Genomic DNA, 25,610 nt, shown 5'->3' with positions numbered 1-25,610 from the left:
GCCTATTACTTGTCCCGGGCAACAGGACAAGCCTTGATGTCAAGCCCTGGGTAGCATAGTAGAAAGGCTTCCTTTTTCAGCCCATTACGGTGTGTTCTCGGCTTCAAGGAAAAATCTAGGATTGTTTCTAAAATAAAATAAAAATCCTCATGCAGTAGGTAGTTTCAGTCCTTTACATTTTGTGTAGAGTTGAACTGGAGAGTTAGCAACCAAGTCATGTTTAAAGAAGCATTTATTTGTTCAATAGCATAATACGATACAGTCTTTGATGATCACAATGATTCAGGTTCAATGTAGTAAATACAAGTGTACTGGTTTAATCCAGTGGCAGTCTTCAACCTGATTTATGCTTCAGTAACAGTGTTGTGGCATGTCGTACGACAAAAATATTCCAAATTCCAACAGAAGTAAATTGTCGAGTGACATGTCGCAGGTGCTTTTTCACCAAAGCATACATCAATCGTTACTATAACCAACAAGGCAACAAATCAAGGACCTGCACAATGATGCGGACTGACCTGTCATTGAGATACCACTTAAAATGAAAGGGTACACTACACTTTTAATACTTCTCATCTCAACTAAGATGATTCTTGATCGAAACCAGCAGGACAACGAATGATGATCTTGTTATGATTGTTTTGGGAATCCTGGCTTTGAAAAGTAATGTAGTAGGGAGTCACCCTCACACCAGTATGCTTTTAAATCCCTCTTGCATTAGGTGGTGATGCGCAACTAACCGCTACCTTCGAGGCAGCACCATAAATGGGTCACTCCGTTATTGGTATACAGAGGATTCTATTCTCTGCTGCTCTAATTTAGAACAGTGAGCCAGTGAGTAGCTTTAAAGTGTATCTAATTTAAGACGGATATCATAATACTTGGGAGATATCTCATTCATTGGCTGCTTTTGTCTGGGTGTTTTTAAACTGGTACAGATCTGCTCTTGTATGAAACACGAAGGAGCATACTATCAGTTTACATTTTGCAAATCAGTCGATCAAGTAATTTGTTCTTTCGTCTGAGCCTCTGAGGGATCAATTCTTTAACACATGGAGACGGGGAAACGGCTCACTCACAACCCAAGTCAGGTATTCCCAATAACACAGTTACAACCAAAGTCAGTTCTTTGTTCTGTTATAAAGTATAGCAGTCAGACTAATTTCAGAGTCATGAGGCAATTATGACAATAAAGACCAAATGTTTTAACTCCATTTCCATACAAAGGAGACATTTGACAGTTATGGGAGAATGTATTGGGTTAGGTTAGCACAAGGAGATGAGACCTACTTTATGTTATGAACGCCTCGGGGGGAGGGGGGGGGGGGGGGGACTCAATGTGTGTCACATGTAATGATGTAAGAGAAATACATCACATTAGTGGAGCTGCAGTGAAACTCCAATCTAATTTAGGACAGAGCAGTAGAAGGTGTTCTCTTGTTCTATTCCCTCTTCTACATGCTGTTTCACACACATTCCCTTTCTCTCGTACACATACAAGTTTCTCGTTCTTGCTCTCTCGTTGTCGTTCCCCCACTTCTATTTTCAGTGCGGCAGCAGCGGTCTAAATTACCGTCTTAAGTCTTTGAAGTGATACATTGTACTGTAATGTAGTTGAGTATCTTGCTGAAGAGCAAAGGTCTGCAGGCTAAGAGCAGACCATATAAACGCCTGTAACGATGCAGGAACAGCAGCTACTTTATGGGAACGGTGCCTTATTTAATGGTTTTTATTGATTCTCACATTTATTTGACCGTAAGCCCCACTGTGTGCGGTTTGTCATTGCAACGGTAGCATATCAGAATAAATACACGTATACCCCGATTTGATTTTTAACATTGCATTCCAAGAAAGTCAATTTACCTACTTCCAAACTCTGCCAAAATATGCTTTTTATTGTCATAAAATGAGTTTCTGGTGTTAGTCTGAATGGTTTGGGACCTTTGAGCCTTTCTCCCATCTTTCAAGATTCTTTTCACATTGTTTTGTGGTACCCAGTTCAGTATAAATATATGATGGATATATTTAGTAGCAAATGGCCTAAGACTAATTCATAGAGTCACGTTGCATTTCCGTTCATGTGCCTACAGCTTGCTGTGGATAACAATGTTTGTGTACAATTTACTATTGGAGACCACTGTAGCCTACTTCTTGTGGAAGAAATATGACTTTGTATCTGCATGTGTATCTGTGTGGTGGTGTATACAACTCAGAAGGCAGTCGAGGCACAGCTCGTGTGTGTGTGTGTGTGTGTGTGTGTGTGTGTGTGTGTGTGTGTGTGTGTGTGTGTGTGTGTGTGTGTGTGTGTGTGTGTGTGTGTGTGTGTGTGTGTGTGTGTGTGTGTGTGTGTGTGTGTGTGTGTGTGTGTGTGTGTGTGTGTGTGTGTGTGTGTGTGTGTGTGTGTGTGTGTGTGTGTGTGTGTGTGTGTGTGTGTGTGTGTGTGTGTGTGTGTGTGCGTGCGTGCGTGCGCGTGGGTAGCAGGTGTGTTTTGCTGATGGGGCAATCTAGGAGAACTGTGTCCAGAAGCAGGACAAGGCACAAAAGCATGACTTTGCCCCGCCCACACGCGCGAGATGCGACACAGTCTATGTACAGTCTGTACACATAACTGCATGGCGTCGGCCAGTCTGATTTTCAAAATGAGTCCAGCTCAATGCAAAAGCGTCCTATATATAAATGCCATTATGTGCAAAACAAGATACAAAATATTGAAAGCAGATGAAATACAGTGACTATATGTTAAGGGTCAATGTGTGGTTATTATACAATAGATAATACAATATTACGCAGGATGCGTAATCAGGAGCCCATCAGGATGATGGGGCTGATATGAACAGGAGGTACATATCTCTCTCCACACCTACTGTACAGCAGGGGTGTCCGTAGTGCGGCCCGTGGGCCAAATGCGGCCCTGGGGCCCTGTATATGTCCCGCAGCTTCATATCTGAATGCATTATGAACGGCCCTCCCAACAGTATGGGATATTTACATATACAGCACATGCACACCTGACAAAAGACCATTGATATTTAATATTGATGATGATAGTTAAATGGAATCGTTTAAATCCGAACTTACATTATGTAGAAGGCCCTTGGGTGTTTTAATATTTTCTAATAAGTAAATTACAGTCATGTCATTACAATGTGAATGATCTCATAAGGATGTGCGTCAAGCAAGACATTTGGATCTTACACAACACCAATGCTTTCATGTTTCCTCTAGCATGGTCAGTGGTTCTCAACCTCCTCTGGGTCAGAGCCCACATGGTCAGTGGTTCTCAACCTCCTCTGGGTCAGAGCCCACATGGTCAGTGGTTCTCAACCTCCTCTGGGTCATGGTCAGTGGTTCTCAACCTCCTCTGGGTCATGGTCAGTGGTTCTCAACCTCCTCTGGGTCAGAGCCCACATGGTCAGTGGTTCTCAACCTCCTCTGGGTCATGGTCAGTGGTTCTCAACCTCCTCTGGGTCATGGTCAGTGGTTCTCAACCTCCTCTGGGTCAGAGCCCACATGGTCAGTGGTTCTCAACCTCCTCTGGGTCAGAGCCCACATGGTCAGTGGTTCTCAACCTCCTCTGGGTCATGGTCAGTGGTTCTCAACCTCCTCTGGGTCATGGTCAGTGGTGCTCAACCTCCTCTGGGTCAGAGCCCACATGGTCAGTGGTTCTCAACCTCCTCTGGGTCAGAGCCCACATGGTCAGTGGTTCTCAACCTCCTCTGGGTCAGAGCCCACATGGTCAGTGGTTCTCAACCTCCTCTGGGTCATGGTCAGTGGTTCTCAACCTCCTCTGGGTCATGGTCAGTGGTTCTCAACCTCCTCTAGGTCATGGTCAGTGGTGCTCAACCTCCTCTGGGTCAGAGCCCACATGGTCAGTGGTTCTCAACCTCCTCTGGGTCATGGTCAGTGGTTCTCAACCTCCTCTGGGTCATGGTCAGTGGTTCTCAACCTCCTCTGGGTCAGTGGTACTCAACCTCCTCTGGGTCATGGTCAGTGGTTCTCAACCTCCTCTGGGTCATGGTCAGTGGTGCTCAACCTCCTCTGGGTCATGGTCAGTGGTTCTCAACCTCCTCTAGGTCATGGTCAGTGGTTCTCAACCTCCTCTAGGTCAGTGGTTCTCAACCTCCTCTGGGTCAGAGGTCAGAGCCCTGCACTTGGAAATCATGAAAGTGTTTGCGGCCCATGACCCGTCTGACCACTTACTGTGTACATTTTCCGTTTGTTTATTTTAATGATCAATCATTCAGGGTGTAACGATACGATACGTATCACAATACATGGTTAATGATACGATACATACATGGACAATTTTGGTTCATTCATGGCGATAACGGTACAATACGATTCATGATTTAAAATCGATACACTAACTATTTAAGAAATTAAATATGTGTGAAACATTTGTGGGTAGTGCAGGTTTACGGGAAACATTTATTATTATGGATATAAAGTAAACACAGTGATTCTCTGGCAAACATGGGCATTATATTTGAACACATGGACAAACCCGCACCTTGTGATATGAACGCAAATAATTCACACATTTATCGATAGTGTAGAGATATGGAATGGAAATGTAATTAAATCCCCTTTTTATTTTTTCTTCTTAAAAGTACTTGATACAATCGATTACTTGCATTGCAAAATGACATGATACAAAGTCAAATCATAATATGTTGCTGTTTACATATCGATATACTTATACATATTTTTTTTTATTAAATTTGATTTTTCTATGCAGTTAGTATTATCGTTACACCCCTACAATCAATCGATTGTATCGATTAAGGCCTGGCTTGTATCAATGGATCTAACAAAGTGCATACTGTACTGTAGTTCTTATCGGTATCACTATGATTTTTTTGCCAGGTGAAACCTGGCTTATGATCGCTGCTGTTGGCTATGAGGACCTTTGCGCGACTTAGTCATGATTGGCTGGCCAAGTTTGACCATACTATGAAACGCCACCTAAGCCAATGGGAGTCTGACCCCATACGCACGGAAGTCTCAACCAAGCCCCCAAGACTTCCATTGAAGTGAATTACAGGGCGGGGCAGGCCTGTCGCTTCTCATCCGCTCTCTAGATATATTATAATTGTATGGTCTCAACCCAGAGTCTGTAATGCTGCAGAAAAGGGGGGGGGATGCACAATGTAGAATGCTTGTTTCAAGACAAAATACTGTGACATTTTTTTATATTATAAATGTTTTATATATTATGATTAAAATCTTGGTGTTTTGCCAAATATTTGCCAGCCCACTTGCAGTACCATGCGTCTTTGGATACTAAGACAGAGGGATGGGAGCGGGGGAGGCTAAATCTCATCAGAATGCACTTGGCGAGCTACTCGAGCACACACTGTTTCTTCAGGAACAGTATTTTCTATCCTCACAGCCCACTGGTGGGCCCTAGTCCACAGGTTGAGAACCACTGCTCTATCCTCACGGCCCACTGGTGGGCCCTAGTCCACAGGTTGAGAACCACTGCTCTATCCTCACGGCCCACCGGTGGGCCCTAGTCCACAGGTTGAGAACCACTGCTCTAGCACTCTTGGCTCATAAACATTTTCTACTCAAACACAGGTGTTAGGCCACATATTCTTTTACACTTTTGAACATAGTCCTATAAGCACTATGACTTAGTGCAGGGGTGTCCACATTTTTTTCAAAGGGGGCCAAATTAGAAAATATTAAAACACCCAAAGGCCAACTACATATTTAAACGATTCTATTTAACTATCATCAATATTTAATATCAATGGTTTTTTTGTCAGGTGTGTGTGCTGTAAACAAAAAGTGTAACTAAGCCTTTTTTCAGCCTTCTTTAACAATTACCAAATGTAACCATACGAGCAAGGTAAAAAAAAAGGAACACTGTCAAATTATACTCTGGGAAATGTCCATTAGCTGTGGGCCATATAAGATTCTCCCCAGGGCTGCATTTGGCCCACAGGCTGCACTTTGGACACCCCTGACTTAGTGCATACACAAACCAGTAATACTTTTCATACTTGTAACTGTTGTAAGACCTACATAGGCATTTTGTTTACTCCAGTAACAGTAGCCTAACTGCTCATAAGCCACAAGCATGCTCTTCTTGAACAACTCTCATGCCCTTTTCGGATGGATTTACAACTGACACTCAAAGCACATTTTAAATGCTCAGGTTTTCCTTCTACTTGTGTGAAACATTTTTATATTGAACTTCTTATCATATTTACAGAATAAAAAGAAAAAGTCCTGGTCTGAGCAACAAGTGTAAATCCAGACAGAGTACAGTATGATAGTCTAGGGCTTTAGGCTTAGAACGGCATATCAAATTAACCAATTAATTCTTCACTCTACAAGTGGTTAACAGTATAGTAGGAGGAGTCATTACATTTACAGTTTTGGGGCTGCCAAAGAGAAATTACCACACTAAGTATAGCTGGGTAAGCAAAGAGGGTTGAAGAGTGGCGAAAAGTAGATTATGATGTTCCTCCTTTGGTTAGGCGTCTTGTAATTCCATTCGTCTTAAAATACCGCAAACAAGTCTCAAGTCCAAGCTCGATCAGGCACTCTATTCTCTCTCGTCTTCCTCTGTCATATAACCCTGCCAGACCACACAGTGACCGAACGCCGGTCCAGAAAACGGCACTCTCAGCTGGTACGTTTAACTGTGGATGGGGGACTGTACGCTGCATTGTGATACACCTGCGGTGAAGCCTTGGCAGGCAGCACCATGAAAAAGATCCCAGGAGAGAGAGAGAGAGAGGGGGGGGGGGAACTTGGCGTCGTTACTACAGTCTTAATCAGCCAGATAAGACACTGACAGGATGCAGAACTGTGGTAGGGTTGTGGTCACTTGGATTAGGAGCACCAGGCAGGCTTGCTGGCTCTGCTGTTGAAGACTCTGAGAAAACAGCCAGCTAGGGTTGCAGTTAGCCTCCTGCAAGTGAAAACAGCCAGCTAGGGCGAGAGTGTTGGTTGTGTTTCTGTGGCACCGTACAGAATACTGAACGGAACAGAGGATAAAGACCAGCATGGGCAGAGAATGTGAAAAGGAACCTCCTCTATTTTACTAACCAACACACAGTTGCACAAAGAAAGTCATTGTTTGGAGCCTTCGGTATCTTAATGTGTTGCTTTTACGTTTAGATGAAACAAAACCAAAAACGTTATACATTTGTGTTGATCCGGCACAACTCTTTCTTTGTCCAAGGCAAAGTACCTGCAATGGATTTGCAAAGTAATGCATGGGAAGGGGAGCTTCAGTCCTGATATGTTCCCTTACAGTACGGTACTGTATGTGCCCAACTGCCCATACTGTATATTGGCAGATGTACAGTTTGAGTCACTTGCTCGCCAATATCCACAACTCCAGCTTAGATTTGAATAGTCTGCTGATACAACAACACCTTGCTTTCTGTGTCATTTTCAGTAGCAAATGTAGTGTTTCCTCTGTGTATTGAGGGCCTGCTGGCAATGCTGCTATTAATGCATTAAGATGCGATATATATCCTTGGTGTGAGCGAGCCAGTGTAGCAGCTAAGCTGCCTACCTTCAGTTCAGTTGCTCTTTAGTGGTTTCAGTGCCTTCCTCAGTAAAGACGAGGCAGAGTGGTAATCATTTCAGCACTCATGCATGAGTGCACCTTTTTCTTTTTTTTCTTCAGACGTTTAAGTCTCATGTCCCACAGTAATGAAAGACATTTGGAACAGCTTGTTTTCCATTTTTGTGAGATTCTTCCCCGGGTAAGATAATTAGGGAATCTCCCTACTGTAACACTTTTCACTAGCAGTTGAACATTTTAAAAGATACAACTTCTCTTTCGCTTGGCACAGATTCCATTGATGCTGCAGTAGTTTGTATTTGCTCCTCGCTCCACTTCATTTCTTTACTTGGGTTCACAAAAACTGCTGCAAAGTGAAAGGAAGAATATACAATGCACTCTAAGCCGCACCTACTGTATAGCATTCCGAGCCAAGCCAGCGTTCTAACATGAAATCTAAGGTATTTGAGGCGACGTGTCGGCTACTTCCCACGGAATACGGTGATTTTGCCGGCCTTGGCCAGCCGCTGGATGATCTGGGCCTCGTAGTCGGCATCGTGGACGCCAGTTATGCGGAACTCTCCAGAGTAGCGGTTCTGCTCCCAGTAGTGGTGCCAGTTGCCCCGACTGTCTGCCCCGAAACCAAACACATTCACCTACAGAGGCGGGGAGGGGAGAGAGCATATTGTATGTGCAAAAGAAAGACAAATAGCAGATTTACAGGCTCACGAGTTATGAGCTCAGCTTATATTTGTTTTTTTGGCGAGGAGAAGTGTGAAGAAGAAGTGGGTTGAGTATACACCCCTGAGGTACTCCGGTCAAGTACAGTAGGGTTTAAGTAGTTGACGCAAATAAAGCTCAAATGATTGAACTGAACCGAGACAAACCGAAGTGTTACTAACCTCGTCACAGACGTGCAAAGCAAAGAACAACACCAGCATGCCAGTGGAGGGGTAACGTCCATGATGTTTGGTCCAGTGATCATGGATGTACTTGAAAAATGCTGGGTTAAAGATCTGGACCTGGATGGAATACACAAACATAATAACTGGTATTTACAATATATCTCATAATCTGAGAAATACAGAGCCAAATTTGTGAAATTAATTATGAATCGCATTTTAACTAATGGGGAATTCATCCTAATTCCCCACTCGTGGGGAAGTTTCTTTCTTGGCACCCGCACCCCACCCATTATAGATTATTTCTTGGCACCCGCACCCCACCCACTATAGATTCTTTCTTCGCACCCGCACCCCACCCACTATAGATGTTATGTTTGTTAATCCAATCCCAGGCATTCCAAATGGCCATCACTCAGGTGCCTAGAAGACATGATCCTTTTTAAATGTTTTCTTTTGTAGCTTTTGCATTTATTTTTATATTTTTTATGGAGGGACAGACAGTAGGCTGACGGGAAATAGGGAGAGAGATGGCAGTAAAGACCTGCAGTAAAGACCGTCGGGATCGGACACAGCCAGACTGGATTAGCAGCCAAGGTGCCTGAACCGATGAGTCACGGCCCAGCCCAGGCCGAAGACTTCATAGAATTGGTCTTCTCTATTGCCCTTTTTTGCCTAGTCGCTCTGCCTCTGTGTCTCAGAGGACGGTTGTGGACAGGTTTTGGTTATTTCAAATAAGATTTAAAATGTATATATTTTTTCTTTTGAGGGCCGCTAGCGCCACCAACATCTGGCTTTTGAAATGACGTCAGATGGATGCCAATTCTATGGACTTTTAATGCTTGTTCAGAGCACTATAATAAGCCTTAATAGGTCTTCTACATGGTGCGGGTGTATGAAATCCTTTTTTTGGGGGGGGTGTTGTTTTTGTTCCAGTGAAACTTTCAACATATTTTCATGGATTTTCATGGATTAAAAAGCAAGCAAGCAGAAGATTATTTAAAAACAATGGGAGGGATTATGATCTGATCCTTCATAAACTAGAGCAACAGATGATATGATTGCAGCAAAGCAGGGTCACTACATTATGTGTTCATAGTTGTACTGTACCGTATGTGTGTGCAGTGTGTGCGCTTGCGACACGTTGCAACTTGTGAGCTTGTAGATCGGCTATTTAGAGTGCAACCAAGTCTAAAATCTGCCATTACAACGCCATCAAGGCCCGCCGAATGACATTTAGTAGACTAAACTAAACACTAGAACATTTCAGATGACAAAAATATGAAAAAATAAACACTAGTATATTGTATACATTATACCTTGTCTTTGTCCACACGGAGAAACTGCTTCACTGGAGCGTAGGTACTGAAAGAGGGAAAGTGAGATAAGAGAGGGAAAAGGTATAACAGACACTTATATCCACACTTCTGTCATCTAGGCATGGCAGAAGAGTTTCTTCCTGGTTTTTAGCAAGGATTTAGAGAAGGAAGTGTCATGGTCACGTGACTGGGCTGCGCCATGACACTTTCATGGGAGCCAAATCTCGCACCGGAGCCAAATCTCGCACCGGGAGCCAAATAATACTTGGCACGTTCAGAAACATATTTTTTCTCTTTAGATACCTCTATAAAATTACAGTGTACACATTGAAAAGCTGGTGTGTGTGTGTGTGTGTGTGTTCTCTCACAAGCGGATCTGTCCAGTGGACAGGGCGCTGGTGATCCAGAGCAGGTCCAGTGTTTTGAAAGGAACCAGGACAAAGCTGACGTTGGCCGCCAGGTTCTTGGCGCTCTCCGGATACATGAAGTGGTGCGTCGTATGGCTGCCCACGTCCTCCTCGTAGCCTAGTGTAGGAGCCAGGTTTATCCTACAGGAGAGAGATTAATCATTATGTACTTTTACACATCCCTAATATTTTGATGCCAATCTAGTAGTGCTTTGAAAACGTATGATAAAACTGTATACTCTATTCCGTATTTGACAGACAACCAGAGAAGAGGGGGACATGCATGCGATCCCTCAATTCCTGGGGCCAGTCAGAGCCGTGGCACTGGCAGGCCAAGAAGCAGCATTCATTGTGATCTGGATCTATAACTGCAGCCAAGATGTAGATCACTGATTGAGACTGACTGACAGATCAATATCAGTATGAACAGGGTGACTGACAAATGGACAAATGCAAAGAGTCACAGAAACGGAACACAGAGCCAAACCAAAGAGATGCCTTCACTGGCCTTCAAATGCAAACGCAATGCACCTGCTGCTTTCATTGAACACACGCGAGAGCGCAGAGGTTAATTCAGATATCTCCCAGCTGCTGGCTTAGTTTCTCCCTGTTCTCTTTTGCAGCCCTGCCCTCATCTCTGCATTCCTTTAGCAGGCAGACGGTAATGATGTCTCTGATAGCTTGTTAATCTTTGTAAGACTCTTCAGTAAAGATCTTTGTCAGTGTAGCAGTAATTGATCTGTTTTTTTCCCCCTAGTTATTGGGCCTCATTCACTTAAACACCACTTACGCAGTAAGTATACGTACACAAGAAGATTCTGAGATTATTGACTTATTTGTTCTTATGCAAGGGTAGAGCACACATTTGAGTGTTGACATGTTTGTGCAGAAAATAATTGGCTGTGTTTTCTTCAATTCTACAGTTGTATTATGATACTAGACCTGTGCCCGCCGGGCACCGACCTACTTGGAAATGATGCAACGATACAATATCCGAAACAATACAATATCCCTTATATCTGTTGTCATAGCACCCGTTTTAACCGCCTGTATGTCTGCCTGTGTCCCTTTTATGCACATATATGGAGCTCTCTATCTGTCTGTCCTTTGTCCCTTTTGTGCCCATACGTACAGTTGCAGTGGTAAACGTCTGTGGAGAACATGTGAAGAGTGCAAAGTGACTGTGAAAAGTGGACTGAGTAAGTAATCAAATGGCCATGGCAGAGCCTGGACATTTTTCTGGCAGTTCTGGACAGCTGTCTATATCCGACCGACTCAAGGCCGCGGGCACTGCACTCCCTATGGCGGTGGGGAATATGCGTGCGCCAAATTTGAAGTTGGTGGGGGCGAGTCATGGTTCTCGAGTTTGTGGATTACAGACGTACACATGTACAGAGTCGGTGCATTTATTGTAAGATAAGATATGTTTATAAGTAATATGAATATTGAATTACTTTCAATATCATACAAAGCGTTATGGGCATGGCCTTTTAACCCATTCGGGTTAAACACCTTTTGGTGTTAGCATTATGTTATGCTTTAGCTATTGATAAATTGCAGATCTACAAGCTCATAGCGCGCCGCGCTACGAGCTTGTAGGTCTGCTATTTTTGAAAAATCGAAGAACCACTGACATAGAAACATAGCTTTTTCAGAAAACTGTCAGGATGTAGAATACATTTTAGTACTTTAACGGGGCCATCCTGCAGCATGCAGTATGTTCCGTCGGCCCATGTCTGATCTCACATGTGGTCCTGGACGTCCAAGTCCCGTTATTTATAGGCACAAAGTAGGCCTACTTTCTGCACTCGCTCACTGCTGCGGTAAAACATCTCAGAGCCCTGAGGAAGGAGCTTATCTTCCAGGACCATGCATATATTATATTTGAAGAGAAATGAGTACCTCTTTAACAGTGGTGGAAAGTAACTTAAGTACATTTACAATTTTTTAGGTATACTGCTATTACTGGAGAATTTCTAATTTCCAAGTCTTTTACTTCTACTCCACTACATATCTCAGATCCAAATGTTGTACTTTTACTACTACATTTATTTGACAACTTTAGTTGTTTTGGATTTGGATTATTATTACAAAATCACCAAATTCAGCCATTTGAAAATAGCCGATCTACTGCATAAAGAGTACTTTCTATTTTTAGTACTTTAAATACATTTTGATACTAATACTTTTGTACTGCTCAAGTACATTTTGAATAGACCTTTACTTGTAACAGAGTTCTATATTGCAGTATTGATACTTTCACTCAAGTACAAAATGTGAGTACTTTTCCGCCCACATGCTCTTTAGGCTCTCCTGGAGCTGTGCTCAATGAGCTTTGCAATAGTTTGTAGCCAGCAGCACTGCAGTGCAGAGCCATCCCCAATGCTCCAATTTTGATTTTAGCTTTAGTCATAGTCTTTTGAATCCTTTGCATTTAAGTTTCAGTCACATTTTAGTCGCCTGGAATGTTTTTGTGTTTTTGTCGACAGTTGCTGAAAATAGACGATCTACAAGCTCACAACGCGTCACAGCACGGCGCGTCTATTTTTCAGCATGCAACCAAGTGTAAAATGACTCGTGTCTTTTACTTATACTGGATCTCTTGTCCACTAGTCCCTCCCATCCTAACATTTTAGTCTAGTTTTTATTTGTTGCCGAAATTGTCAATATATTTACTCTTAGTTTTAGTCATCATAGCTTAGTTTCCATTTAGTTTTCGTCAGTGAAAAAAGGTAGTCGATGGACATATTTCGTCATAGTCGACGAAAGCAACACTGCAACCCTCTGTACCTGTACTTTCCACCTTGCGCTTTTCAGCCACTGGGACATTGCAGAGGGCGCTAGGAGACAGTGTAGGCAATATTAGACATACTGTACCAAAGGCATCCATCGGCCACACTCTCCTGTGAGTTGTGGATGGAATAAATCATACTAGCCACTAAGCCACACAATACATAAAACTCCCCAATACAGCAGCCCAACAGGTCCCGGTCAACAGGGGTTTCCATTCCATTACTGGTTGTCGGTCTCCTCAACACACGCACGTGCACATTACGGTATGGCACCGTATTCAGATCCGTTCCCGTATCTATTCAGATCCGTTCCAGTATCTATTCAGATCCGTTCCCGTATCTCAACCGCAGGCAAAACCACTCCATAAATGTACAAGTAGTGTGTCTGCCAGAACCACCGTCTGAGTGCTGTCTCCTGCTTCCCAGGAGCTTGAGTGATTGATTGATTGAATACTTTATTAGTGGTACAGTCAGACATTAAGGCTAAAAGGATAACACAAAAAAGTCGTTTGTTTCCATTGTGGTCCCATGTATTCAATTTATCAACGTAGCATAAAAAGCTGTCTGGGCTCCTAGGCTCGGGTTCGAGTCCCGATCATAGACTGTAAAATAAATACGGACAAACCGTTCGCCGGGTCTGATATGGACGTAAAATGAAGCCAGTCAGTCCTTGAATTGTAAATCGCCATCTTTCTAGATCCGTTTGGGCCCAGCTGGCCATTGGCTGGCCCAGACAACGAGGCGGGACTCGAACGGGGGGTGGCTCCCGATCATAGACTGTATGATCATAGCCACACCCCTCAGAACATACGCGACTTTATGGTCATTCTTTTAATAAATGGGACCATAATTTTCAAAAAATAATATTATGACATGAGAATTGAGACTTTAAACTATAATGACTGGAAGCAGAAAGTATTCATGACCATGTTTATTAAGGTAATACAGTCTAGGTGAAGTTTGGCCCAAATACATGGACCTCTATTGGGGTTTTTTTCGGCCCACAACAGGCCACAACAGGCCATTATATGAACTTTCAGGATGTCCCGATTTCCTTAGTGGCTTCACAAAATATCTGTCTGACTGCCCCCCTGGTCCCGATCCCTACGGCATTTACTGCATGTCACTCCCCATCTCTCCCCATTTCCACTATCCTATCATTAAAGGCCTATCAAAAAAGCCCCCAGATAAGAATGATACATGTTATCAACAAATAGGAAATTTAAATTTCCTCCCCTTGGTGGTCTCCTGATGGATGGTTTCTTATATTTATATCATGCGTGCACAACTCCCTAAACTCCTACATTTTACAAAACGTTTTTTCTTCACAAACCTGTTCAATGAGCCGTGCGCGTATCCAGCAGCTCCCGGTTTGTCTTATATGTAACACCAGCACCACTATTCCAAACCTCCCTCAGGTTCTTTTTCCTTTTTCCCGTGGTGGGTAGATCATGTTGAGCTGGCCATTTTAAAAGTAGCTCCCCTGCTGTACACAATCACTGGCCCCTGTCAAATGTAATTTATGCTTCCCTTTTCCCTCTCCTCTCATCTGTTACTGAATCCAAATGTCAACACTCCAGACACTAGCGGACTTCGGTGTGCCGTACTGTGGCGCTGACTGATGTCAAGTCTGCAAGGGCACAAGACTGCGACACAGTACAGTTTGCTAATGACACGGGACTTCAGACCTAACTTTTTTGCAGAGGATATGACCAGTGACAAGATCTGCCATGGGAAGCAACACTATTCCCCACTTAGTTAGATGAATGACCAATGTCTGTTCAAGTGACCCAGCAGATTAACTATATAAAATAATGATTAGGCCTATTATGTATGGTGTGATATCAAACCTCACTACATCGATACACCCCCCCCCCCCCCTATATGGACTTGGATGAACTGTAGAACTGGCCAGACCTAAAGTAGCTGCCTGCTCTACACGCAGACATTTTGTATCTCCCCATTCAACATGCATCTGTCCTCTGCTATTGAATCTCCCCATTCAACATGCATCTGTCCTCTGCTTGTATCTCCCCATTCACAGTTTCAATGTGTTTTCAATCCGTCTCTTACAGCAGTGGTTCTCGACTTTGTGGGAAAACACTACTTTTACTGGTTAGGAATAAAGATTAGAGTTTTAGGCATAATTTTACTGAGGTTATGTTAGGGGAGGGTGATTGATTGTTTAATCACTTGGGGAGAGTGCTGGATTTTTATTTTCATTCAGAGGGAGGGTCATGGTATTTTAAATCAGGGCACATACATTTCCTCCAGGGGTGCAGCGCTCGTTCTACACCAGAGCCTGTAGCTTTCAAACCGATTGTTGCGGATCAGGATTAAGGTCATTTCTTATTCCAGCACATCCGTGCGCGTCATTTGAATGGAGTGACGCAGAATATTCTATGATTTTTCAAAGGATGGTGAAAAACACTCTGAATCCTGCCGGTCAAATTGTTAATGGTCTTTTTTCTTTTCTTTCTTTTTTTTATGTTAAATTGTCACTTCACTGTCATCTGGGGACCCCCCCCCCCAAAAAAATAATCACATGGGTCCCAACCCATATGTTGAGAACCATTGTCTCTCTTTGCAATAGAGGGGGGCTTGCTCATCACTTCTCTATCACTATTAACCATTCCTGCACATCCACCATTCCTGCCTCCACTACACTTGAGTTTCAACCTTCCTCTTTCCCTGCTTCCTTCGCCACTTCAACACCTCTCTCTCTCTCTCTCTCTCTCTCTCTCTCCATCCCTCCACACCAGTACATCTATCTATAAGTTCACACCACCATGTCACACCTCATGATATAGTTGTGTCCGTCTATCGTCGGTCCGTATCCGGCTCCACGGAGGTTGCCAGAGTTCCCCACCACGGCACAGCGCAGGCAGCGGCCCGGATCCCACGACCCGTAGGGCGACCGGCCCGGAATCACCTGGGACAAACGAGAGTCACATGGGTGTTATGCAAAGGCTAGTTTCCACCAAACAGTGAGCCGGGACCCATTTGTGGGTCACGGATACATTTTTATGGGTCACAACTCGAGTCAAAATCCCATTTTAGTAATTCAATTTAAATTTCAAAAATATTTTAATAACAATATATAATAATTTTAAAACAAACAAATGTAAGAAATACCATAAATATATATATATATATATATTTTTTTAATTAGTGAAATATTTAAGTGACGGTTGCGGCTGCTGAAGACTACAAAAGTCCGTCACAGACTGAGTTTCTTCCCCTCAGCCGCCAGGCTGCTAAATGACTCTGGTTTCCCTCCCACCCCTGCCCCCTAGGGGGTGTCACCTTTATATTTATACTTCCTGCACGGTGTTGTTTTTTGTGTTGTTGTTGTTCTTTCGTTATATGTGGGAAAAAAATAAGAAATGCACACATGTCAAATGTCAAAGCAAATTCCTATGTGTTTTACACAATGGCAAATAAAGGTATCTGAATCTGAATCTGAATCTGATCTGAAGTGAAAAATTGCTTATCTACTGTACAAGCTCGCAACGCGGCAGGAAGCGAACCGTTCGTTGTGCACTTGTAAATCTGCTATTTTCACTAGCTTGCCTCCCAGGAAAACGTCTAATCACTCTTTTGGGTCTCGACCTGAAATGTTTGTGAACGACTGAGTTAGAGAGTGACGATGACTTTGACCCTTCCAGACTCAAATGTGCCTCTTCCTTCCTGGTGCTACTACTGGTGAATGGTGCCAACTCTGTGCCCCTCTCTTCCCAGCCCTCTCTCACCTGTCGTCCTGTCTGTCTCAGTAATGAAACAATATACCAGCGGGGAATGAGTGAATGAATGCAGTGCCAACTTCCCTTCAAGAATGAAACAATGAAACAGCGAATGCAGTGCCAAATTCCCTTTAGAACAAAATGTGAAAATGTCATATAGCGGATGTCTATAACTCCACTGTAGGACACATGATAGCCTCTCCCACCTTTCCATCTGTCACTCTCGTCTCGGTCATGCCAACAATGCCAGTTGGAAATCCAATGCCAACTTCGTTTTAAGAATTATACAACAATACTAGTGGGAAATGTGAAAGTGTCACAGTGGATGTGAACTACCTCTATAACTCTGTTATAGTACACGTCATAGCCTGACCTTTATCACAGTCCTAATGGATCGTCCTGCCCATAATAGAGTCCTAAATTCTTCATGTTACCCTACAAGGGTAAATAATTGATTACCGGTATTCCTGTCCAGGGGGAATTCCCCTGAGCTAAGCCGGGAGGTTTTAAAAAGAACATCTTCATGCAGAACCACTGTGACATTTTAATAGAAAAGCATGTCCGTAAAACATTATTTTTTGAAAGGAAATGAGGTGGGTCACACCAATGAAGATTATCTCCTCTCTTCCCTTCAGCCACCCATTCAGGACGGGAACCCCTTTTGGTGTTATAAGCATTATGTTATACTTATGCTTTAAAAATAGCAGATCTACAAGCTCATGAAAAATCTTGAAAATGTGTCGCAAATCTTTGAATATATACATTCTTTCCGAGCGAACGTTTTAACTCAACGTTTTGCTTCTGGGGGGGTCCCTGGAAAAACATATTTTCAGATGGGGGTCCGCGGCCAAATACAAGTAATTCTGGGGTCCTTGACATGAAAAACGATTTTTCTTTTTAGAATCGGCCTCAGTCCTAAATGGGTTAACAGCGAGTAAGTAATTACACTAAGTGCATAGAACATAGAAAGACTCATATATAATATAATACCCACTCACCTGGAACAGCCTCAGCAACACCTGTTGAATACTGTGAGGCTTGAACTGGGGCTGCAACATCTAGTGGGGGGGGGGGGGTAGAAGGAGGCAGGGTATCGTTAGTGGTGGAAAGTAACCAACTTAACTACCATAGTTTACTTAACTATACTGTACTTAAGTAAAATTCTTAGGTATTTGAGTATTTCCAATTTCCAATGCTTTTACTTCTACTCCACTACATCTCAGACTACATTTATTTGAAATCTCTAGTTACTAGTTACTTTGTAGATTTTGATTATTATTACAAAGCAATGCAAACCTTAACCAGAGAGAGTGGGATAGAGAGAGAGAGAGAGAGAGAGAGATATAGGGCCCTATTTAAATGGTATACGGCACAAGGAGTAAAGTGCATAACACAAGTGCATTCGAGTGTGTCCAACAGCAGTTTGGCTAATTAAACTGTGCATAATTTGGGTTCAAAACAAGGCGCAGTATAAGTATCATCTCCCACTCCCTTTAAGAGCCATGCAGGTTCACCGGCTGTGTTTTGCCATGTGGCAGCATGGATTTGAAGGTCTTTGAACATATTTGAACATATTTCTTTGATCATAATTTCTATCAGCAACAAAGAGTAAAAACTAAAAGTCAGCCATATCTTTTTTACATTTTAGACACTCTGTTATGAGATTCCCTGTTGTTGGCAGATTTATGACGCTGTCTGTGAGCCCTCATTTTGTCAAATCTGGGCACAGACGGGAGCTTAAGTGTGTCAACAACTCAATGTGTTTTATTTACATTTCCGTGAGCGTCTGCAAACAAAAAGAAAATGCACATATGTCTGTGTACGTGCATATATTGCGTACACGAGTACAAGACATGCACAGAGCATTTCTACATTGCAGTATTGATTAATACTTTTACTTATAGGTAAAAGAAATGTGAATACTTTTCCCACAACTGCGGTTTGCTCCATCAAACACCTTTTTGTTTTTTGTTTTGTTAATCCTATTATCTGTCTCTGTCTCTCTCTCTCTCTCTCTCTGTCTCTGTCTCTCTCTCTCTCTCTCTCTCTCTACTGCATTCCACCCACCACCACTGGCATTAATGCCGTTTTCCCTCTCGTTCGCTTTCATTTTCATGTATACAGTATGCTTCCTCCCCCCGCCCACACACATACACACACACACACACACACACACACACACACACACACACACACACACACACACACACACACACACACACACACACACACACACACACAGTTATTATTCCTGTCCAGGATGCGTGTCGTCGCTGTCAGCAGGGGAATCTTGTAATCTCCATATTTCCCCGTTTTATGGTTTCTTTCCACTGCTTTGTCACACAAAAGTGTTGATTTATTTCGTCGACTAAAACTATGAGGGAAAACTTTTCACTGACAAAAAATAAAAACGATTAAAAACTAAGCCATGATAACTAAAACTATGACTAAATATGATGTTGTTTATTTCGTCAACAAATTAAAAACTAGACAAAAATATTAGGGAGGGGCCTGGGCCATGGCTCAGTGGTCCAGGCACCTTGGCTGGTAATCCAGTCTGGCAGTGTGCTGCGGGTTCGACTCCCGATCCCGACGGCCTTTACCCCATCTCTCTCCCCATTTCCTGTCAGCCTACTGTCTGTCCCTCCATAAAATATATAAAATAAAGGCGAAAGCCACAAAAAAAACATTACAAAATATATATATATATTAGGGAGGGACTAGTGGAGAAGAGATCATTTTATGTTTGGTTGCGATCGGGTTTCTCTGAAGACGCGTCGTGAGCTTGTAGATTGACAGTCAAAATCCATCTCCCTCTCCCTCCTCCTGCTCAGTCTCTCTCTCTCTCATCTCTGCTAGATGCCAGTGCCAGCCTGGCACAGTGCATCACTGTTGTTCAGGGTCATACTAATTCTTGGCAGATGTTTCGGTGGGCAGCAATGCTAAACGTTTTTCCCTGTCTCTCAGCTGCCTTCTGCTTCTTAAATTACAGACTGCCTAATGCTGCATTCACATGGAGTCAGGCAAGCGGTAGACAGCAGAAACCGGACTTTTTAGTTTTTAGTGGACGGGAGCAGGTCGGCACGGCAGCCCGGCAGCCAGAACCGGCGACGGTAACGGCTGCCGGGTCCAGAAGGTTTTGCCGTTCTACCGCTTGCCTGATTCCATGTGAATGCAGCATTTTTTTCAGTTTTGAGGTGATGCATCTTTTTATGCCGGTTTCCGCATTCCTCATAGTTTGGTGGATTTAGCTCTTATCCTCTCTGATTGCAAAATCACACCCCTCATCTAGACTGAGTGGCAAAACATTAGTGTTTGGAAGGGTTCGTTGGAAAGCACTCAATGGTCCTGCGAGGGGTCAACAATGAACGTAGAAATGGTAGAAATAGGTCAGCAATACAAATTACTCTAGTTTTGTGGATTCATTTACTTTTAATGCGTGGCCCCCTGTGCCCCCAACAGAATGACTAGAACTACTACCAAAACCAGAGCAGAATTCCCACCACGGGACTCAGGCATACATTGAGTACAGTTGCAACCACTATATTAATCGGAAGTATTTCATACAGCTTAAGTAAAAAAATGCTGAACTATCCCTTTAATACAATCAATCAGACTTTTTTTGTGTGGATGTATGGGCTGTCAAGGCCGGGCCGGTCTCACACTGCATAGCTTCGTTGACCTTTCTGAAATGCATTCTGTGCCTGTGACATGTCTGGTGTTTCATTTGTAGGACTACGTATTTCCAATTTCCAATATTTTTACTTAATTCTATGTTCCTCCTATTGTCTTCTACACAGCAGTCTCTCTCTCTCTCTCTCTCTCTCTCTCTCTCCCTCTCTCTGCGTGTGTTTCACTGAATCTAAATTAAAAATCTTAAGCCACTGTTGATTAGTCTTTTTAGAATTCCAAAGCCTCTTAACTCTCCGCAGTTCTTTCTTTCTCCCTTGTTTCAGTGTACATACTAATCACAGCCAGGCCTGGCTGGTGTTTCATTTGTAGAAGAAAATAGCTTTCGGAGGTTTGACTCGTGATGGCCATCAAACAGCCCCTTGTCCTAACAATTAGCTCCTCCCGATTGCTGTGATTGCAGTTGTGTCTTAACTCTTCGTAAATTGCTTTCCTAGGCCTCATTCACACGTACCAAACACTAATCAAGCAAATGTTTGGTCATTGTTTAGTTTTTTTGGGCCACCACAATGCTTTTCCAATGGGAGTCACGTGGTTTGATCAAACATTTGTGTTTGATTGCTGGTGGTGTTCTGCCCCTCCCCCCTCATCAAACAAAAACGTTTGGTCAAACCATGTGACTCCCATTGGAAAAGCATTGTGGTGGCCCAAAAAAACAAAAAAAAACAACCAAACATTTGCTTGATTGGTGTTTGATACGTGTGAATGAGGCCTACCGGTTATGTAACTGTTATTTCTCATCAGATGAAACCCAGAGTAGATTAGGTGTGGGCGGTGGAACCACATACACATGAGTTAAGGTGAACGATTCATCCCTTCTCGTTCCCCACTCTTTATCCTTCATTCCCTTTTCATCTCCCCATCCATCCCTCTCTCCCTTCCAACAATACCTTTTTCTAATCATCCGACCCACACACCGCTTCCCAGCAGCTTGCTCAGCATCCCTGAATGTGAAATCACATGAATCATGTGAAAAGGCCTAGGTATAGGCAGGTCGGTATATGGACAGGCTACATACAGGCCGTGGAGCGTGTGGATGTGACAGGCCCTGATATGATCACCACAGCCACCCAGGCCCTGATATGATCACCACAGCCACCCAGGCCCTGATATGATCACCACAGCCACCAAGGCTATAAGATCAAAATGAGAAACAAGGAGAGCGCTGACTCCGTGGCTTTTCAGGGAGCGGTGTTATTTATTCTGCTTTCTTCACCTTTACCCCTGTCTGCTCTCCTTTGTTACTCCTCCATATCTTCCTTTCTATCTTGCCGTTTCCTTCCCACTAAGATACAGCATATTGATTACGAGGAAAACATAATAGTAGTTTCCATTACGATGGATATAAAATAACTTTTTAACCACTTGAACCCCGGCATCCACGCCATGCTGCCATCATGTTGTGACGCGTTCATTGCGTTGTGAGTTTGTGATGTTGACTAATTCCAAATATTATCAAAGTATTCCGCGGCATCCCTGGACTTGTGTCAGGGCACCCCAGGGTGCCACCGCCATGGCACCCTGGACTTGCAACAGGGCACCTCAGGGTGCCACGGCACCCACAAAGAGAAAAAGATTTAGACCGGGGTCCCCCAGTGGTCTAAACCTTTTTCCTCCTCTACACCAAACGTCCTTGGTGAAAATACACTAGCTCACACAGGTCGCAATGTGACATGTTTGGAGCTCGTAGTATCTTCTATTTTTGCAGAATGTCGACGTATTTTTGAGAATGCTCGCCTAATATGCATGTCCTACTAGGCCCTATATGGACTTTGTTGTACGACGAATAGCAAAATAAAGCTGATCTACAAATTCACTGGGGCTGGTAGATCAGCTATTTTTGCATTTACAATTTAGGCATTTAGCTGTACACTAAGAACCTAACATCCGTCTAACAGTATAATATCTGTACAATGAAACTATGAGTATACACTATAGAATGTTATGTCCTACGGTATCTAAATATATATAATTTTGAAATGATTGATATTACAATAATCCATCCATCCATCCATCTTCAACCGCTTATCCGTGGTCGGGTCGCGGGGGCAACAGCTCCACCAGAGTGCTCCAGACTTCCCTCTCCAGAGCAACATTAGTGACTTCCTCCTGGGGGATTCCGAGACGTTCCAAGGCCAGTGAGTCAGTGTGTTTCCACCAACTGCGCCTTGGTCTGCCCCGGGGTCTCCTCCCAGTGGGACAATAATGTCATGCTCAAAATAGCGATGCTAAGTTGTTAATTATACTGTCCAGCTCCATTACATTCCTTTCCTTCCATCTCTCCTTTCCCCATCTTCTATCTTCTTTATAAACCGCCTGTCCCTTACTTCTATTCTTCTGTCCCCTCCCTCCCTCCCACCCATGCATCGTCTCTCCCCTCACCTCCCTAGCTGTTGCAGTGTGACCTAATGGCTTGGCAGCAGTTGGTCTGTGTTAGCACTTTTCTACCATTAGCTGGACATTGGCTTCAGTGCTGGAAAGAAAGTCCAGGCCAGACGCTCAAGGACACAACTATGGAACAGTGGTCACAGCACTCAGCACATGCAGATTAGGCTAAACACGCACGCACGCACGCACGCACGCACGCACGCACGCACGCACGCACGCACGCACGCACGCACGCGTATGGAATTGTTTATGAATCAGCTCAAAGTGCTTTACAGAGCAATATAAGAAAAAAAGAAAAGCCAAATCATAAAATGACATTAGAATAATGGACAACACAAACATTGTGTTGTCCATGAATGAATATCCTATACAAGAAGCCAGCCAACCGCTCACAAGCTCATGGGTGCATGTATACTGTACACACACACGCACAGTACTTTAATTAAGTGCTCTCTCTCGGATGACATGTTCAATTTGTCTTGTCAGGCCATACGCAACAACACAAGCTTTAGAAGCCGCCCAGCAGCCCATTCAGGAATACACACTGACTGGCATATAGATGACCATGCATTGTACATGTGAGAGGGGATGGGTCAGATCAGGGATCATATAGATGACCATGCATTGTACATGTGAGAGGAGATGGGTCAGATCAGGGATCATATAGATGACCATGCATTGTACATGTGAGAGGGGATGGGTCAGATCAGGGATCATATACAGTAGATGACCATGCATTGTACATGTGAGAGGGGATTGGTCAGATCAGGGATCATATAGATGACCATGCATTGTACATGTGAGAGGGGATGGGTCAGATCAGGGATCATATAGATGACCATGCATTGTACATGTGAGAGGGGATGGGTCAGATCAGGGATCATATAGATGACCATGCATTGTACATGTGAGAGGGGATGGGTCAGATCAGGGATCATATAGATGACCATGCATTGTACCTGTGAGAGGGGATGGGTCAGATCAGGGATCATATAGATGACCATGCATCGACATATCGATTTTAAACACATTGGAAGCCAAGGACGTGTATGCACGTCCTGTCAAATAAAACCGTAGGATGCCTAGTACGTGTGGATAACTACCGCTGTGAAATCACCCCGGCCGCTTCTTGCCTAATTTCCATCCAAAAATGGGAAAATAACGTTAGAGAAACCATAATCTGCAGACTATTCATAGCTGGCCTGTTCATCGTGATAGCCACACTGTTCTGTTAAAATAGAGAAACAACTGCTGCATCGCTGGTTTGGACTTGTACCGTTCATGAACTTCATTAAGTCTACTCTAAGTTCACTGTGCACTGTGAAGTGCATTATAGATATTATATATAGATATAGATAATATTATACGCTATTATTTCTTTTGTTGCCGTGCCAATCATTAATACATGTCGTGTTGAAAAGATAGCTTTGGCGTTTGCATGGGGGCCCCTCTAGTGCACAGAACGTGCATAAAAACTTGATATTCTGTGTATACGGTAGGCTATATAATTAAATTAAAATGAATTATGTAAACTTTCGAATATTACAAATAATAAAGCAATGAAATTCGAATGGGATTATAGAGGTGAGCTGACAGCCCAAATGTGTGTATACATGTCTTATGGTGTTTTATTATTTAAAACAAATTAATATACTTTTTGGGGCGTTTTTTGCCTTTATTGATAGTAAATGAAACAAGAAAGGGGGAGAGAGATGGGGGGAAGACATGTGGCAAAGGCCGACAGGCTCGTCTGGACTCGAACTTGCGACATGCCGTCAGGCTGGATTACCAGCTGAGTTGACAAATCATGACACTAAAAACAAATGTTTTTGGGCCGAACAGTTTTTACAGTTTTTCTTCTTTCTAATTATTTGTTCTTCCCCAATACCGAGGCTTAAATGCCTTTTAATAAATACTTTTGGAAACGTCTATGGGAAAAATGAATGGGGAATTATTTCCTGGTGCCCTCGTCGTTCTGAAAGGGGGCAGGACTGCAACGCTAGGGTTGACATACGATCACGACAGCAAGACAAATACAGATCATTACATTGGTTTTAAAGTGTATACCCTTGGGTATACACTTTTAATCAAATACTTTAATGTGCTGTGTTTTTACAATAAGCATCTACATTGCTATAGTTTAAAGTGAACTCCCATTCGCGTGTGAATAAAAAATGCTCGGGGTCACTTACCACCCACCAGTAGTAGACATCGGAGGGCAGCTGAATGTTGTCCCGCGTCCACACGGGCGACACGTCCGGGTCGTAGCTCTCGTCGAACCACTCGGACACCCCGGGATCTCCGACGCAGCGCTGGCACGCACACGTCTTCTCCGGGGGAGTCTCGGGGGACAAGGACAGCCGGTGGTGGGCGCCCGCGTAGCTGGGCACCAGCTTCACCCGCCTCGACTCCTCCCACCCGGGGGGCTCCAGGTAGTTGAAGCCGACGCCCCCGCGCAGCGAGACGGAGAAGAAGAGCGAGGTGAGGAAGACGAGCGCCAGCGAGCCGAGCAGGACCCAAACTCTCAGGGAACACCTCTTCACTCCTCCTCCTCCCCTCTCACCTCCTCTCTCTCCTGCCCCGGAACCATCTCCTCCTCCCCCGGCCGCCCCTCCGCTCAGCCAGGGCCGGAGCTCTGAGAGCCGGCCGCCAGACCCCTTGGACGGCCCCCAGCCCCCCCACCACCAGGCCCAGCGCCTGTCCCGGTGCAGGGTGGAGGAAGGGATGCGGCCCCCCCATGGCCATGCCCCGACGCCTGGGCCTGCCACAATCCCTGACCCACCCCACCTGCCTCCTCTCTTACCTCCCTCCCCACCTAGCGACCACACAGGGCTGGTCAGG

The 25,610-nt window shown here is 43.9% G+C and overlaps 1 protein-coding gene across 1 annotated transcript; it reads right to left on the bottom strand.

Moving 5' to 3' along the window:
* Positions 1-214: 214 nt before the first annotated feature.
* On the bottom strand, positions 215-25,514 carry st3gal2 (ST3 beta-galactoside alpha-2,3-sialyltransferase 2; the record flags this gene model as incomplete). Its single annotated transcript, XM_080761169.1, has 8 exons — positions 215-8,184; positions 8,431-8,550; positions 9,750-9,795; positions 10,118-10,297; positions 15,747-15,880; positions 17,690-17,749; positions 24,962-25,466; positions 25,498-25,514. The coding sequence occupies 8 exons, from the start codon at positions 25,512-25,514 to the stop codon at positions 8,011-8,013; spliced, it is 1,236 nt and encodes a 411-aa protein (XP_080617295.1). The 3' UTR covers positions 215-8,010.
* Positions 25,515-25,610: the final 96 nt, after the last annotated feature.

Source organism: Protomyctophum bolini, assembly GCF_963924005.1.
Source record: "Protomyctophum bolini genome assembly, chromosome: 4".
In the NCBI taxonomy this organism is placed as follows: Eukaryota; Metazoa; Chordata; class Actinopteri; order Myctophiformes; family Myctophidae; genus Protomyctophum; species Protomyctophum bolini.
Note: the sequence above shows the minus strand (reverse complement) of the source record. Positions and strands in the feature narration are given on the sequence as shown.